At 39.1% G+C, this 15,851-nt stretch overlaps 1 protein-coding gene across 4 annotated transcripts in view; it reads right to left on the bottom strand.

The window, feature by feature from the left end:
- The window catches only part of TNIK (TRAF2 and NCK interacting kinase), a 414,490-nt gene that overhangs the window by 118,555 nt on the left and 280,084 nt on the right, over positions 1 to 15,851 (bottom strand). For all 4 annotated transcript variants that reach the window (XM_082840052.1, XM_082840053.1, XM_082840055.1 and 1 more), the window contains 2 exons: positions 14,826 to 14,916; positions 11,873 to 12,003 (listed from right to left, as the gene is read on the bottom strand). In XM_082840052.1, the coding sequence (XP_082696178.1) occupies positions 11,873 to 12,003; positions 14,826 to 14,916 (222 nt within the window). The remainder of the gene's footprint in view (positions 1 to 11,872; positions 12,004 to 14,825; positions 14,917 to 15,851) is intronic.

The following is a 15,851-nucleotide window of genomic DNA, read 5'->3' as shown; positions in this document are numbered from 1 at the left end:
CTCAAATGAAGGTGCTGAGATTCCATGAGGCACACCCCAAACCAGTGCTCAGCTTTTCCTAGAGGGAGCATGAATAGGCTTTCAAGTCAGACAGACCTGGATTCAAGTCCAGGTTCCCAACTGAATCGCATCCAGAAGACTGCTCAGAGCTTAGCTTTCAACTGTGGCATGTATGCATGGAGGTATGCCGCCTAGCACAAAACCTGGCATAGAGTGGGCTCAAGAATATTAATCATTTTCTTCTCCTCTACTGTGAGGTGAGACTGCCTTTGCCTGCCCAGTTTAGTCTTCTTCGATTTCCCTCTACTTGGTTGTGGCCAGTACTGTTTGTTGGCTAACCCAACAGGCATTTCAGCCCTCATTGCCCTTGCTGCCTCCATTTCAGAGTATAGGAAAGCTAAACTTGTTTATCCAGATTTCCCTGCAGCTAAGGATGGCAGTTAAGGATGTGACCTCATGAGACTCAGGCAAACATCTTCTAGGAGCTTCTAGGAGCTTCTGTAAGAGCTTTTGCTTTTCCTGAAATAAGTGACAAATATAGCTGGTGTCTTGACACCTCTTCCCTACTTCTTAGTGCCTTGAATAAAAACATGCTACAGCAACCATCTTGCAACCATGAGGCAATAAGTCAACAAATTAATGATGACAGGGCAGAAAGGTAGGAGCCTGGGTTTTGAAGACATCAGCGAGCCACCACACCAACCCTGGACTGCCTGCCTCCAGAATTCCGGTGACATAAGAAACGTAAGTACAGCTAAAAGCATTTCTTAGTGATAATATGTATAGAGCAATAATTTGAGAAAGCATATTTCGACAGTAAGGAAAAAGAGAGGTCCCAGTCGTTAGGTGGTCCTGGATTTATCCCACAGGAAGAGGGAAGGGCTAGTGAAGAGAGATGTTTCCTTTATTCAGTACACAGCATCTCAGATCCTCTCTTAGGCTGCTCTCCCCAAACCTCCCAAACAACCCCTTCAAACCAAAGGTCACAGCATCCCAGCTCCTCTGCATCCTTTGTCACGTGACCAAGCCAGAAATTACTTCTTCTTTAAGCCTTCATTTGATATCATCATTAAGATCATTTTTCCCCCCTGGGATTCTCTTGTTTTCCAAAAGGAACATTTATATTCCTGGCCCTATATACCCAGAGCTGCTTGTAAGCTACGCTTAACTGCCCATGCTAGAAAGCAATAAACGTCCTTGACGGGCCTTGTTTAAGCCTTTGGATACATTAGCAAGTCCCAGAGACACTTCACAACTTAAATATGGGAGAAAATGTTCCAATTACAACTGTCAAGACAGATCACAGGAGATGAGAGAGGGAAGTGGGAGGAACAAGATGAGGAGAGAGTCGGGGAGAGATAAGTTTCCTTCGTGGCCGTGGTGGGACTCATTTTGGCAGGAGCTGGGTAATTCATTATTCTAGAGGTGCTGTGCAGCCTGGCCTGTGGCATGATTAATAGCCCAGTCCTGTGTGCATTACAAACAGAACAGAGACAAATTCTAGTGCCTCCAAGAAGGCAGAGGCAAGCACGCAACTTCTGGCTGGTGAGGGGCCAGATGGCACGAAGGCAACTTGAACGTAATGATAGAGCATTCCGCTTGGGGCTAGGCTGCTCAACAAGTGAAGAAACGAACACTTCACTTTTTGAAGAAAATAACACTTCCTTGTGCTCAGCCATACAAGGAAGGAGAGGCAAGGGCAGGAGCAGAGCCCCAGCGTGCGCCAAGAGGCAGAAAGAACACATGCTGCGCAGCCAGCAGAGCTGGGGCGAGCCCCTCGACTCCTCTGAACCCATCTCCTCACCTGTAGCCCAAAGATAACACCTGTCTTGCAGGGTTGATCGAGAATTCAGTAAGATAAGATCTGCAAAGTTCATAACACAACGCAGTGTCTATAGTGGGTATTTAACAAATAGTGGCACAGACAGATCCTGAGGTCCAGTTATCACTGACTGGCAGTTCAACCAGCAAACTTGAGTCAGGTAAGCTGACAAGGAGCCCTGGTACTCAAAGAAGTTGCTGGGAGGATGCAGGAGCAAACAGGAAGTTCAGGGGAAGCAAACAGGAAAGGGCGTGTCCTTCCTTCTCCAGCCTTGCAGTCTACCCAGAGGGACAGGCAGAAATGGGGTTAGCTGAATCCTGGCCCCATCACCCCACAGCAGAGGGTAGCAAGGTGGTCTAGAGTTGACAGACAATAGCTTCATACCAGGCATAACCGGTGCAGTGGATTCTACCAAGTTTTAATTTACCAAGACCAAGAGATCAGCCATTTTACCAAGACCAGAAATTAGTCTTTTGTCATGTAATTTATTCTTTATTCACTTTTTGGAAATGTTCCAGCTGGAAAAAGGAAATTGAATTTATTGTATGGGTCCCTAAGGGCAGCACCTTAATCTAGAGATAGAAGTTATAGAGAAACAGATTCTGGCTCAATGTAAGCAGACAATTAGAGGTGTATAATGCAAACAGGCAGTTCAAATCCTATGATATTGCTGGGGTTTTTTTTTAGGTCAAAATGGCTCCAAATGGCCGTACCTTCACATGACACACAAACACAAATATTAACTATCATATACTGAGTACTTACCAAATAGGCATTGAATTAATTCCTTTACATATGTTAGCTCCCTTTATTCTAATATAACGTTGTAATATACAATCGTCATTCCCACAGAGACTCAGAAAGGTTAAATAACTTCCCTGAAGGAATAGAGTGCAAGGAGATGAAGTCTACATTTTAAACCAGTCCTGTCCAACTTCAAAACGCGGACTTATTCCCTAGGCCGTACACTTATATACTACATTATATATAAACAGAACCAGGGTGGTGAGTTCAGGGTGACTGAGGATAATCAGGCACGAGTAGTTATTCATAATCCCATTTCCCACCGAGTCCCTTGTTCAACTACATTTGTTATCTGACCAGAGGGAAAATACTGGAAGAATAGCTTATTCCCTTCACGTGGGGATCAGCCTGGAGCCCAGAAGAGGTGGTGATATGTCTGACTAAGGAATGCTGTGTAGGTGGGTGTGAACATGGAGCATGAGAAATCTGTTTAATAGAAGTTTGCTTCCGCTCGTAATAATAACGGTGTGTGTATCATCCTTCTTTCTTACCGCGTGGGCATGAGACCTTTGTTGAAATTTCAGTAGACAGAGGCCAGGTCTCATGTGAGAGGTAGACCTCATTCTGCGATGTGAGTATCATGCTCTTACGTGACACCCCACATACATCTTGGTGATGCCCCCCTGACTAGTCAGGTTGCTCCCTTTATCTCCAGTCGAGCCTCTTACCTACAGGGGCTCTTTTCATTCTGCATGAATAAAGCCGATTACCCATAACACTGGAGAATGAGTATTTGCTCTACAGCCAGAGCACAATACTGACCCAAACCCTGCAGGAGACACCTATGACTTTCAATGGTCCATCGCACCTGTGTACACAGTCTCATAAACAGAGTTTAGGTGAATGACAAATGATATTAGCACAGATCAGGCCAGAGGATGGGTGGTGGGGTTGAGGGGTATGCCATGTCACTGTACTTCCTTTACTTGACTAAACCACTATGAAAGCATGACCATTTATGGTGTAAAAAATTAGACCAGGACAGAAAATAAAAAGTTTAAGTTCTCCATCCACATGCCATTTATCCATGGGGTAGGGGAGAATAAGAGTCTATTATGTGTACTATACTGTAAGTTGCTTTGTGTACCTAACACTGTATCTTGGGATCTGCCCAACTTCAACATATACACTACCTCATTGTTCAAATGGCTGCGTAATATTCCAGTGGACAGATGTGCCAGTCTTTATTCAGCCAATTCCCTATGAATGGGCTTTTGGCCACGGAGAACTTTCTTTAGTGAGTGGTTCTGTTAAAGCGATAAATACATAGGACTATAAAATACTTGGCAAATCCCATCCAACTGAAATGAAATTCAAGTTTAAAAAAATAACAGTTTTAACAGCCTAGGAATTTGGAACAGTTTTATTAATTTCAAGTCTTTTGAATGCTTATTATTAAATGAGAAAGCTTTCATTATTGCCCCACGTACTTATCAGGAGAATAAAACCTTTCCTTTTGCTTGAAGTGTTTTGACAGATTTTCTGAAAACAAGAAAGGAAGGGCCTCTACGGGAAAGTGAACACACCAGGCAAATGAGATTCCGGCACTCCTCCTTAGGATAGGGGTTATTTTCAGTCAGTTACTTACTGTGCCCAGTAGATTATCAGACAAAACCAGATTGCAAAAAAAAAGCATGAGCTCTTCAGACTACTTTCCACAGAGGCTCTTATTTTATTGAATTTCTCCAGTTTTTTTAAAAAAAATTATAGCAGTTTCTAAAGACATTGTAGACAAATAAAATAATAAATAATTAAGAAATCATCAAATATTTGTAATAAAACCAAACTATACTCTTTTGCATTTTGTCTTTATTTTAAAGAAAGGGCTTTTGTGATAGAAAACCTAACAAAGCCCAGTGGCCTTCAAGTCATCTTTTATTCTAAACATGCCCTCTAGGCTGAAAGTATCTACAGCACGTGAGAGCCCAAAATGCTGACATCAGTTTCTGAGGCTGGGATACACTCTGGCTCAAATGGACAACCAAACACACCGTAGCAAACCATTTAACTTTGACGGGGTCGTAAATGGACTTTCTAGATGAAAACTGCACATACAGATAGAGCTTGGCTAATTCCTTTTGCATAGTGGGTATTCAATAAATATACGCTGAGTGAATGAATAAAGGGTTTTGAAAGTCAATATATTGTCAAGCTGTCTCCTGGTGACCGGCTACATTCCTAAGAATAGTGAACAGAAAAAAGTATAGGATCTGATGCCAAAGAAGAAGTAGAAAGATGAAAGTATAGCTTCTTCTCTGATCCACAGTAAAACTACAAAGTAGTTAAAATGAATCTTCAAAGAACCCCCAAATCTTCCTTTCTGCTTGGTCTTCCTAATCTACCCTTTTGTCATGCTCCCAGGACAAGTGATCAGTGCAGCTCATATTTTTGCCATGACTTCTTCTTCCTCTTGTACAACCTGCATTTATGACGATCCTAAAAAACTAATTCATACTAAGGTGGAAAATGGCTGATAGACTTGAATCTGTTCTCTCATCAGGATTCTTTATTTTTTAATAAAAGGCACAGAAATTAATCTTCAACTTATTAATGTCTCAGGATACTTTCATAATCACAAGGGCTTCCAGCACCTCTGAAATCACCCTGTGCAGCATGATGCCCCCTGTGGTTATTCATACATCAGGCTTTGTCCACACCTAGGGTTATGCGTTAGGATCAAAATTTTTTTCACTGACCCCAAACTGTATTTCTTAGTCCTAATCTGAACAAAGAGGTTTAAGATACCAGTTTAATTCCAAGCTTTGGCTTCACCAGAGGAAGTCCTCTTCTAGTTACTCTACTGAAAACAACTACATCACAGGGATCTATTTTATATATATATATATATATATATATATATATATATATATATATATATATATATATTTTATATTTTTGGCCATGCCGCGTGGCATGTGAGATCTTAGTTCCCCAACCAGGGATCGAATCCACACCCCCTGCATTTGAAGTGCAGAGTCTTAACCACTGGACTGCCAGGGAAGTCCCACAGGGATCAATTTTATGCCACAGAACAAAAGTCCCATATATACAACAGCCAGCCAAAATACTTAAAAGGCTAAGCTAAGGTTGAAAGTTTGAAACACTCTGATTCTCCGTGGTATGTTATAAAGCAGTCTAAAATATCTGTGGCCCAGATGTAGACTAGTTAGCACTTGTTAGGTATAACTGTTGTTTGAAGAATTGCTTATAGCCAATTACGATACACGTATCTGGTCTGGGACATATATTTTGTAGTGGCTCCTCTGAAGGGATTTGCAAATCAAATTATTCAAATGTGCTTATCATTAGCAGTTTAAATAAATGACATTTACTTTGGCAGGAGATTAATTTTTAACTTGGCAGCTGTTTTCAGACAGATTGGTGTCAGGTTATTACAGTGACTAACTCTGAAAGAAGGAGGAAATTTACAGGAGATTATTTTGTTTTTAGACCTTCAAAAGCTTGCATTTCTCCAAAGAAGCAAATAATTTTGTCAATGCCCTGAGACACTGGGTCCCAAAGACATTGCAATGTCTGCATCTTTGTGACCTGATTTCCATAATAACCCCACATGTGGAGAACTAAAAATGTTCTTTAATAGAGGAATTCTCCAAATATACTCTTCAGAGGCTGTTTTGTTGGTAAATTGGATATTTATATAGGATTGCATCAGAGAGAGGCAGGGTAATATATTGGAAAGAGCTCTCAACAGAGAGTGGGAGATGTGGGATCAAGTCTCTGACAAGATCACTAACGAGGTGTGCACTTGCAAAGGTCTTGGACCTCAGTTTCCACAGCTGTAAGATGAGGGTGTTTCAAGGTGATCATTAAAGTACTTTGGTGAAAAGTCCATGCACCTACAGAGAAAAGTAAGTCAGAAAGAGGAAAACAAATACCGTATGCTAACACATATATATGGAATCTTAAGAAAAAAAAAAAAAGGGTCATGAAGAACCTAGGGGCAAGACGGGAATAAACACACAGACCTACTAGAGAATGGACTTGAAGACACAGGGAGGGGGAAGGGTAAGCTGGGATGAAGTGAGAGAGTGGCATGGACTTACATATACTACCAAATGTAAAATAGATAGCTAGTGGGAAGCAGCCACATAGCACAGGGAGATTAGCTTGGTGCTCTGTGACCACCTAGAAGGGTGGGATAGGGAGGGTGGGAGGGAGACGCAAGAGGGAGGAGATATGGGGATATATGTATATGTATAACTGATGTACTTCGTTATAAAGCAGAAATTAACACACGATTGTAAAGCAATTATACTCCAATAAAAACGTTTTAAAAAAAAAGAAAGAAAGAAAACTCCATTCGCCTATGTTCTTGAAAAGATAAAACTGACAAACCTTTAGCTAGATTCACGAAGAAAATAAGAGAGAAGGCTCAAATAAATAAAACCAGAAATGAAAGAGAAGTTCATTTCTCTTACAACAGATACCATAGAAATACAAAGAATCATGAGACTACTATGAACAGCTATACGCCAACAAATTGGACAGTCTAGAAGAAATAGATAAATTCTTAGAAGCATACACCCTTCCAAGACTGAATCACGAAGAAATAAAAAATCTGAGTAGACCAATCACTAGTAAGGAGATTGAAACAGTAATCAAAAACATCTCCCCAAACAAAAGTTCAGGACCACGAGGCTTCACTGATGAAGCAGTCAAAGATGTCATACCTAAACTTCTCAAACTCTTCCAAAAAACTGAAGAGGCTAGAACACTTCCTAATTCATTTGACGAGGGCAACATTACCCTGATACCAAAACCAGACAAAAAAAGAAAACTATAGGCCAATATCTCTGATGAACATAGATGCAAGAATCCTCAACAAAGTATTAACAAACCAAAACAACAACACATTAAAAGGATCAAGTGGGATTTATTCCAGGGATACAAGGAAGGGTCAACATCTGGAATCAATGTGATACACCATATCAACAAACTGAAGGATAAAAATCATATGATCATCTTAATAGATGAAAGGAAAATATTTGACAAGATTCAACATCCATTTGTGTTAAAAAAAAAAAAAACTCAATAAAATGGATATAGAAGGAACATACCTCAACATAACAAAGGCCATCTATGACAAACCCACAGCTAATACACTCAGTGGTCAAGACCTGAAAGCTAGCCCTCTAAAATCAGGAGCAAGACAAGGATGCCCACTCACCACTCTTACACTCTTAGTCAGCGTAGTATTGGAAGTCCTAGCCAGAGCAGATAGGCAAGAAAAAGAAATAAAATGCATCCAAATTGGAAAGGAAGAAGTAAAACTGTCACTATTTGCAGATGACATTGGTCTTCTATTGATTTTACACATAGAAAATCCTAAAGACACTACTAAAGGAACTGTTAGAAATAATAAACGAATACAGTGAAGTTGCAAAATAAATATACAAAAATCTATTGTGTTTTGATACACTAACAAACTAGCAGAAAGAGAAATTAAGAAAATCTCATTTACAATTGCAACAAAAAGAATAAAATATCCAGGAATAAATTTAACCAAGGAGGTGAAAACTGTTACTGAAAACCATAAGACATTGTTTCAAGAAATTGAAGAAGACACAAAGAAATAGAAAACGATTCTGTGCTCATGGATTGGAGGTATTAACATTGTTAAAATGTCCATATACCTAAAGTAATCTACAGATTCCATATAATCCTTGTCAAAAGCCCAGTGACATTTTTTACAGAAACAGAATAAAAAATTCTAAAATTTGTATGGAACCACAAAAGATCCTGAAAAGCAATCCTGAGGAAAAAAGAACGAAGCTGGGGTTATCATATTCCCTGATTTTAAATTATACTACAAAGCTATAGTGATCAAAACTGCAGAGTATTGGCATAAAAACAGACACACAGATCAATGGAACAGAACGGAGAGCCCTCCACACATACAGACAACTAATTAAGACAAAGGAGCCAAGAACATACAATGGATAAAGGAAAGTTTCATCAATAAATGTGGTGGGAAAACTGGACAGCTACATGCAAAAGAATGAAACTAGACTGCCATTTTACATGGTACAGAAAAATTAACTTAAAATGGATTAAAGATTTGAATATAAGACCTGAAACCATAAAACTCCTAGAAGAAAACATAGGTGGTACACTCTTTGACATCAGCCTTAGCAATATCTTTTTGAATATGTCTCCTCAGGCAAGGGCAACAAAAGCAAAAATAAACAGGTGGGACCACATCACACTAAAAAGCTTCTGCACAGCAAAGGAAACCATCAACAAATCAAAAAGGCAACCTACTGAATAGAAGAAGATATTTGTAAGTCATATATCCTACAGAAGGTTAATATCCAAAATATTAAAAACTCATACAACTGGGGCTTCCCTGGTGGCACAGTGGTTGAGAGTCTGCCTGCCGATGCAGGGGACACGGGTTCATGCCCCGGTCCAGGAAGATCCCACATGCTGTGGAGTGGCTGATCCCGTGAGCCATGGCCGCTGAGCCTGCGTGTCCGGAGCCTGTGCTCCGCAACGGGAGAGGCCACAACAGTGAGAGGCCCGCGTACCACAAAAAAAAAAAAACAACAAAAACCTCATACAACTCAACAACAAAAAACCCCCAAACAATCTAATTGAAAAAATGGGCAGAGGAGATGATAGATATTTTTTCCAAGGAAGACATACAGATGACCAACAGACACATGAAAAGATGTTCAACATCACTAGTTATTAGGGAATTGCAAATCAAAACCACAATGAGATATCACCTCACACTTGTTAGAACAGCTATTATCAAAAACAAGAAATAACAAAGAGTTGGAGAGTATGAGGAGAAAAGGGAACCCTTGTAGACTGTTGGTGAGAATGTAAACTGGTGCAGTAACTATGGAAAACGGTAGGGAGATCCTTAGAAGATTAAGACTAGAACTACCATATGATCCAGCTATTCCACTTCTGAGTATCTAGCCAAAGAATATGAAAACACTAATTTGAAAAGATACATGCACTGCAGTAATATTTACAATAGCCAAGGTATGGAAATAACCTAAGTGCCCATCAATGGATAAATGGATAAAGAAGATGTGATATATATATATATATATATACACACACACACACACACACACACACATAATGGAATACTACTCAGCCATTAAAAGATGAACTCTTCCCATTTGTGACAACATGGATGGACCTTGAGGCTATTATGGTAAGTGAAATAAGTCAAATGGAGAAAGACAAATACTGTATGATTTCACTCATATGTGGAATATAAGAAATAAATGAACATAAACATATATCCCCATATCTCCTCCCTCTCGCGTCTCCCTCCCACCCTCCCTATCCCACCCTCTAGGTGGGCACAAGGCATGGAGCTGATCTCCCTGTGCTGTGTGGCTGCTTCCCACTAGCTATCTATTTTACATTTGGTAGTGTATATATGTCCATGCCACTCTCTCACTTCGTCCCAGCTTCTGATTCACTCTGTTATACAGTAGAAACTAACACACCATTGTAAAACAATTATACTCCAATAAAGATGTTAAAAACTAAAAAGATACATGTACCCCTATGTTGATAGCAGCACTGTTCACAATAGCAAAAACATGGAAACAACCTAAATGTCCACCAATAGATGAATGGATAAAGACGTGGTACATATATACAATGGAATACTAGTCAATCATAAAAAAGAACAAAATAAGGCCATTTGTAGCAACATGGATGCAACATGAGATTATCATACTAAGTGAAGTAAGTCAGAAAGAGAAAGACAAATATCATATGATATCACTTATATGTGGAACCTAAAATAAGGCACAAATGCACCTATCTACAAAACAGAAGCAGACTCCTAGACATAGAGAACAGACTTGTGGTTGCCAAGGCTGGGGGAGAGGGGAGGGAGAGGGATGGACTGGGAGTTTGGGGGTGGTAGATGCAAACTATTACATTTAGAATGGATAAACAATAAGGTCCTACTGTATAGCACAGGGAACTATATTCCATTACCTGTGATAAACCATAATGGAAAAGAATATAAAAAAGAATATGTATGTATGTATAACTGAGTCTCTTTGCTGTACAGTAGAGATTGGCACAGCACTGTAAATCAACTATACCTCAATAAAAAAAATTTAAGAAAAAAAGAAAGAAATGAACAAACAAAACAAAAATGAACACATAGTTACAGAGAACAGATTGGTGGTTACCAGTGCGGAAAGGGGGCACAAAATGGGGAAAAGGGATCAATTGTATGGTGATGGAGGGAAACAAGACTTCTGGTGGTGAGCACGTTGTAGAGTATACAGAAGTTGAATTATAATGTATACATGAAACTTAAGTTATAAACCAATGTTACCTCAAATAATTGAAAAAAAGGTCCATTCACCTATGAAATGACTATCAGGTTTTCCCCAAGGTTGTCCTGTGATCTACACAGAGACCACAGGGTGTCTCTATGTCTACTGGATAATCTGAACACCCACAGTTCCTACATCTCATCTACCTCCAACCTTAAGGTCTCAACTTTCAGCTGTAATTCACAACAACAATGTCACCTGACATTGCAGCTATCGATGAGATAGTAAACACAAATTATGTTTGATTATTGCCTAACAGAATGGAAAAGAGGAGGGCTTCTTGGAGAAGGGGACAACTTCCACCTCTCTACTTAAACACTGCTTTGAATTTATTAGCATATTTCTAGTTTATGGTACAAAGTATCAAGCCATAAGTCAGATTTCTATGAAACACTGCAACAGGCTACAGAAACACCATAAAGTAGCTACCAACATCCCATTTGGTTCTCTCTCATTGAAAAGAAACTCTAATAATTAAACTTTGAGCAATGTAGAAATGAGTAAATATGATTATTTTTAATCAGAAAAAGATGATCCCCAAAAACAAACTCATATCTTGGTTTCTTTTAACATGAAAAGCTCTCAGAATATATATACTTTGCCAAAAATCTAAACTATAACCAAAATAGAAATGTTTTCTAATAAGAAGCAAGAGAAGTTCAAAAGAATACAGAAAATGGTTTAAACATTTTTTACCAACAGGCAATCAGATATGATGGATGAGTTCATTACAAAGATTCTCACTTGGATGTCTTCTAATTTTAAACTCAAGTAATGTTTTTTAGTTCTCCCTTTGGATTATACAAATCACAAGCCCAAAGCCATGAGAGAATTCTCTACCAGTCTTAGGGTGAGGTGTTAGGCATGCTTCGAAACGTAATGAAGAAGTAAGAAGTCATACCTTGAAATCATATGTGGCATCTGGGTTTTCGTCACAGGCAATAACTTCTGGAGCCATCCAGTAGGGCGTCCCGATGAAGGTATTCCTCCTGCCCACTGTTCGATCGAGCTGGGCACTGACTCCAAAGTCCACTAGTTAAGGGAAGACAAATGAATAAAGTCTATCATCTAAGGTCTTACATAGTGATAAAATGAATGAGTATTTTTTTTTACTGTGGTAAAATATACATAACATAAAATTTACTATTTTAACAACTTTCTAGTGGACCGTTTTGTGGTATTAAGTACATTCACATTGTTGTGCAACTATAACCACCATCCAACTCCCGAACTTTTTCATCTTCCTCAACTGAAACTCTGTAGCCATTAAACATTAACTTCTCTTTCTCCTCCCCTCCCCACCCCGCCGGGCCCCTGGCCCCCCGAAAGCACCATTCTACTTTATGTCTCTATGGATCTGACTACTACAGATACATCATATGAGTGGAATCATACAGTATTAGTCTTTTGGAGCCTAGATTATTTCACCTAATATAATATCCTCAAGGTTAATGCATGTTGCAGCACGCATCAGAATCTCCTGAATTTTTTTTTTTTTTTTTTTTTTTTTTTTTTTGCGGTACGCGGGCCTCTCACTGCTGTGGCCTCTCCCGTTGCGGAGCACAGGCTCCGGACGCGCAGGCCCAGCGGCCATGGCTCACGGGCCCAGCCGCTCCGCGGCATGCGGGATCCTCCCGGACCGGGGCATGAACCCGTGTCTCCTGCACCGGCAGGCGGACTCCCAACCACTGCGCCACCAGAGAAGCCCCTCCTTCTGAATTTTTGAAGACCAAATAATAGTCTATTGTATGTAGGTGCCACATTTTGTTTATCCATTCATCTTTTGGACATTCAGGTTGCTTCTTCCTTTTCACTATTGTGAATGTATATATTTTTTAAAAAGTTTTTATTTTATATTGGAGCATAGTTGATTTACAGTGTTGTGTTAGTTTCAGGTGTACAGCAAAGTGATTCAGTTATACATATATCTATCCTTTTTCAGATTCTTTTCCCATATAGATTATTACAGAGTATTGAATAGAGTTCCTTGTGCTATACAGTAGGTCCTTGCTGATTATCTATTTTATATGTAGTAGTGTGTATATGTTAATCCCAACCTCTTGATTTATCTGTTCCCCCAACCCTTCCCCTTTGATAACCATAAGTTTTTTTCTATGTCTGTGAGTCTGTTTCTGTTTTGTAAATAAGTTCATTTGTATCATGTTTTTAGATCCCACATGTAAGTGATATCATATGATATTTGTCCTTCTCTGTCTGACTTACTTCAGTTAGTATGATAATCTCTAGTGAATGTATACTTTTAATCTTCATGTATAAATGGATAAAGCGTACCAATGAGAAAAGCACAGGGGGTTATATCTGGTTACATCAGTGCTACATGGGGGGCCAAAAAGAGGTGTTAAATAAAAGTCAAGCTTGGGCCATAAAGGATAGTATTTAGAGGATGCAAAGAAAGTAGTTAACACCTAAGTTTCTGGAGTCAGACTGCCTAAATGTGCATCTCATTTCTGACACTTACTAGTGATGCAACCTAGGGCTACTAGATCAACCTCTTTGAGCTTCATTTTCCAAATCCATGAAATGAGGATGATGAGATTCACATGGTGTCGCTCTGATGTTTAAGTGAAATCATCTACCTAAAAGCATTTTGTACAGGACCTGGCATATAATATTCTCTCAACAAGTAACTGTTAATTAGTGATGAGTGAATATTCTGAGGATAGCTTCTGTAGTCAGTACATATATAACTGCTTTCCCTACCTAATGTATGCTTTTGTTTTAAAAGGGAATATTCATGAGATGAAAGTTTGGCCCCAAATTCTAACTAAGAAAAAAATGGAAATTGTATATTTTAACAAAAAGGCAAGAGCAAGTGTTTGGGATATAACCATAGGAGACATTTAAATCTCTTTGAAAATGAACAATCACATGGACAGTGATTCTTTGGTAGGAAACAAATTGTATATCCTACAGAGTATTTGTCAATCTATGCTCTTACTCATATACATCAAGTAGTCAAATGCGTGTGGGGATTCTGTACCTTATCTGGATAATCCCAGACTTATTGTGGGAAGGGCTCTAATAGATCAGAGAAAAGGGTTCCCTCACTGATAACTCTGCAGATGAAAGTGGGATAATTAGTATGCACGTGAAGTAGAATATTGAACATCCATTTTGTACAGGTGCCCTAGATAATAATGAAATCGATGTAAATATAACTTAAAACATATGGGAATATAGCAGGAATTCATTTTTCTAAATAATGAATGTCTAACTGTGGATATTTTTAATTAAAAAAATTTCATCATTGTTATAGCAGCAACAATATAAACAAACTGTAAGATAGGGGAAACCATTCCAAGGTCAGTCACTTCTAATCTAAAGGGTCTTTGCTTAAAAAACAAACTCAATTGTTTCTACACATCGATTAAGCACATGGATCTGCTTACCATATTGTATATCAATTCACTCCTCAAAGAGCTTTTAGAAAATGTTTTTCTTTTTCTGGGTTTTTTTTTTTTTTTTTTTGCGGTACGCGGGCCTGGCACTGTCGCAGCCTCTCCCGCCGCGGAGCACAGGCTCCGAAAGCGCAGGCTCAGCGGCCACGGCTCACGGGCCCAGAGGCTCCGCGGCATGTGCATGTGGGATCCTCCCGGACCGGGGCACGCGTCCCCTGCATCAGCAGGAGGACCCTCAACCACTGCGCCACCAGGGAAGCCCTAGAAGATGTTTTTTTTTTTTTTTAAATAGCCACAGAAACATTCTCCTTTCTATTCTAGGTACAATGACCTCCAAATCTACAGCGACAAATCTACATTATTAAAAAAAAAAAAACAGCTGAAACAATCCTATCATTTTCTGCAATTCCTAGGCTCACTGGATTCTGTTCTTACCTAGTTTAACTTCTGCATTTTCAGTCAGCAAGACATTTTGCCCTTTAATATCTCGATGAATCACTTTATGCTGGTGCAGGTGACTCAGCCCCTGGAATGAAGGAGAGTTGAGAAGGGTTAATAGGAATATAAATCCAGATGTAAAAAATTATTTTGGATGTTAATGATCCGAAAAATTTAAACTCACCCAGAGATACTTTCATTATTTTATTTATATCTTTCATGTGGTCATAATTCTAAATGGAGCACAATGTTTGTTTGTTCTAAACTTCAGGCAATGATCAATATAAACTGAAATATACAGGTGGTCATTGCAACGCCTGGTACGGTGTTAAATGAAACGCTTGCGTATCAGCTTTTATCTCGGGCAACAAGGAACCACACAGGCCATGACACATGCACGTTTCAACATGCACATGTTTCAGCTAACAGTACTGTGAATAGTGAGGACCACCTGTATTTGCCAGTTGGTAACAGCAATATCTACAGAGTCTGTACAGAAGTCTGATTTAACTGAAGCCTCCACTTTTTTTGTGCAGTTTTTGAATTTAAAAGTTATTATACAATTTGAATTCAGCACAATAGCATATTACTCAGACCAGCCAAGAAATTTCCCATTGGCTTTAGCCAATGTCTCACATTAAAAAAGGAAAACAGCAACTTCTATTTCCTTTGTTAATGTTCATCACTGTCATTTTTAGTGCTTTATATTTGTGACTCTGTGCTCATTATATGAAATAATTATTCAGTGACATCTCAACCTGATTGTGTTCCATTTCTCCATGAATTACTCTGATTTGGGGTGTTTTTTTGTGTGTGTGGTGTGGGTTCAAAAACCTACAGACTTGTTCTAAGGTGGTCTCATGTTTCTCAGATAAACTGTAATCTAAAAGAATCTAAAAATGGAGTACTGAAGTAAATCATGTTATGCTAACACTTGTTAATTCAAGGTATTGGATACCCAAGTGTTGTTGTTTTTTCTTTACGATTTTCTGTAGTTTTAATTTTTTCTCCACAATACCAAAA

Source organism: Leucopleurus acutus, assembly GCF_964270905.1.
Source record: "Leucopleurus acutus genome assembly, chromosome: 5".
NCBI lineage: Eukaryota > Metazoa > Chordata > Mammalia > Artiodactyla > Delphinidae > Leucopleurus > Leucopleurus acutus.
The sequence above is the reverse complement of the archived record's forward strand: the minus strand, read 5'-3'. Positions and strand labels throughout refer to the sequence as shown.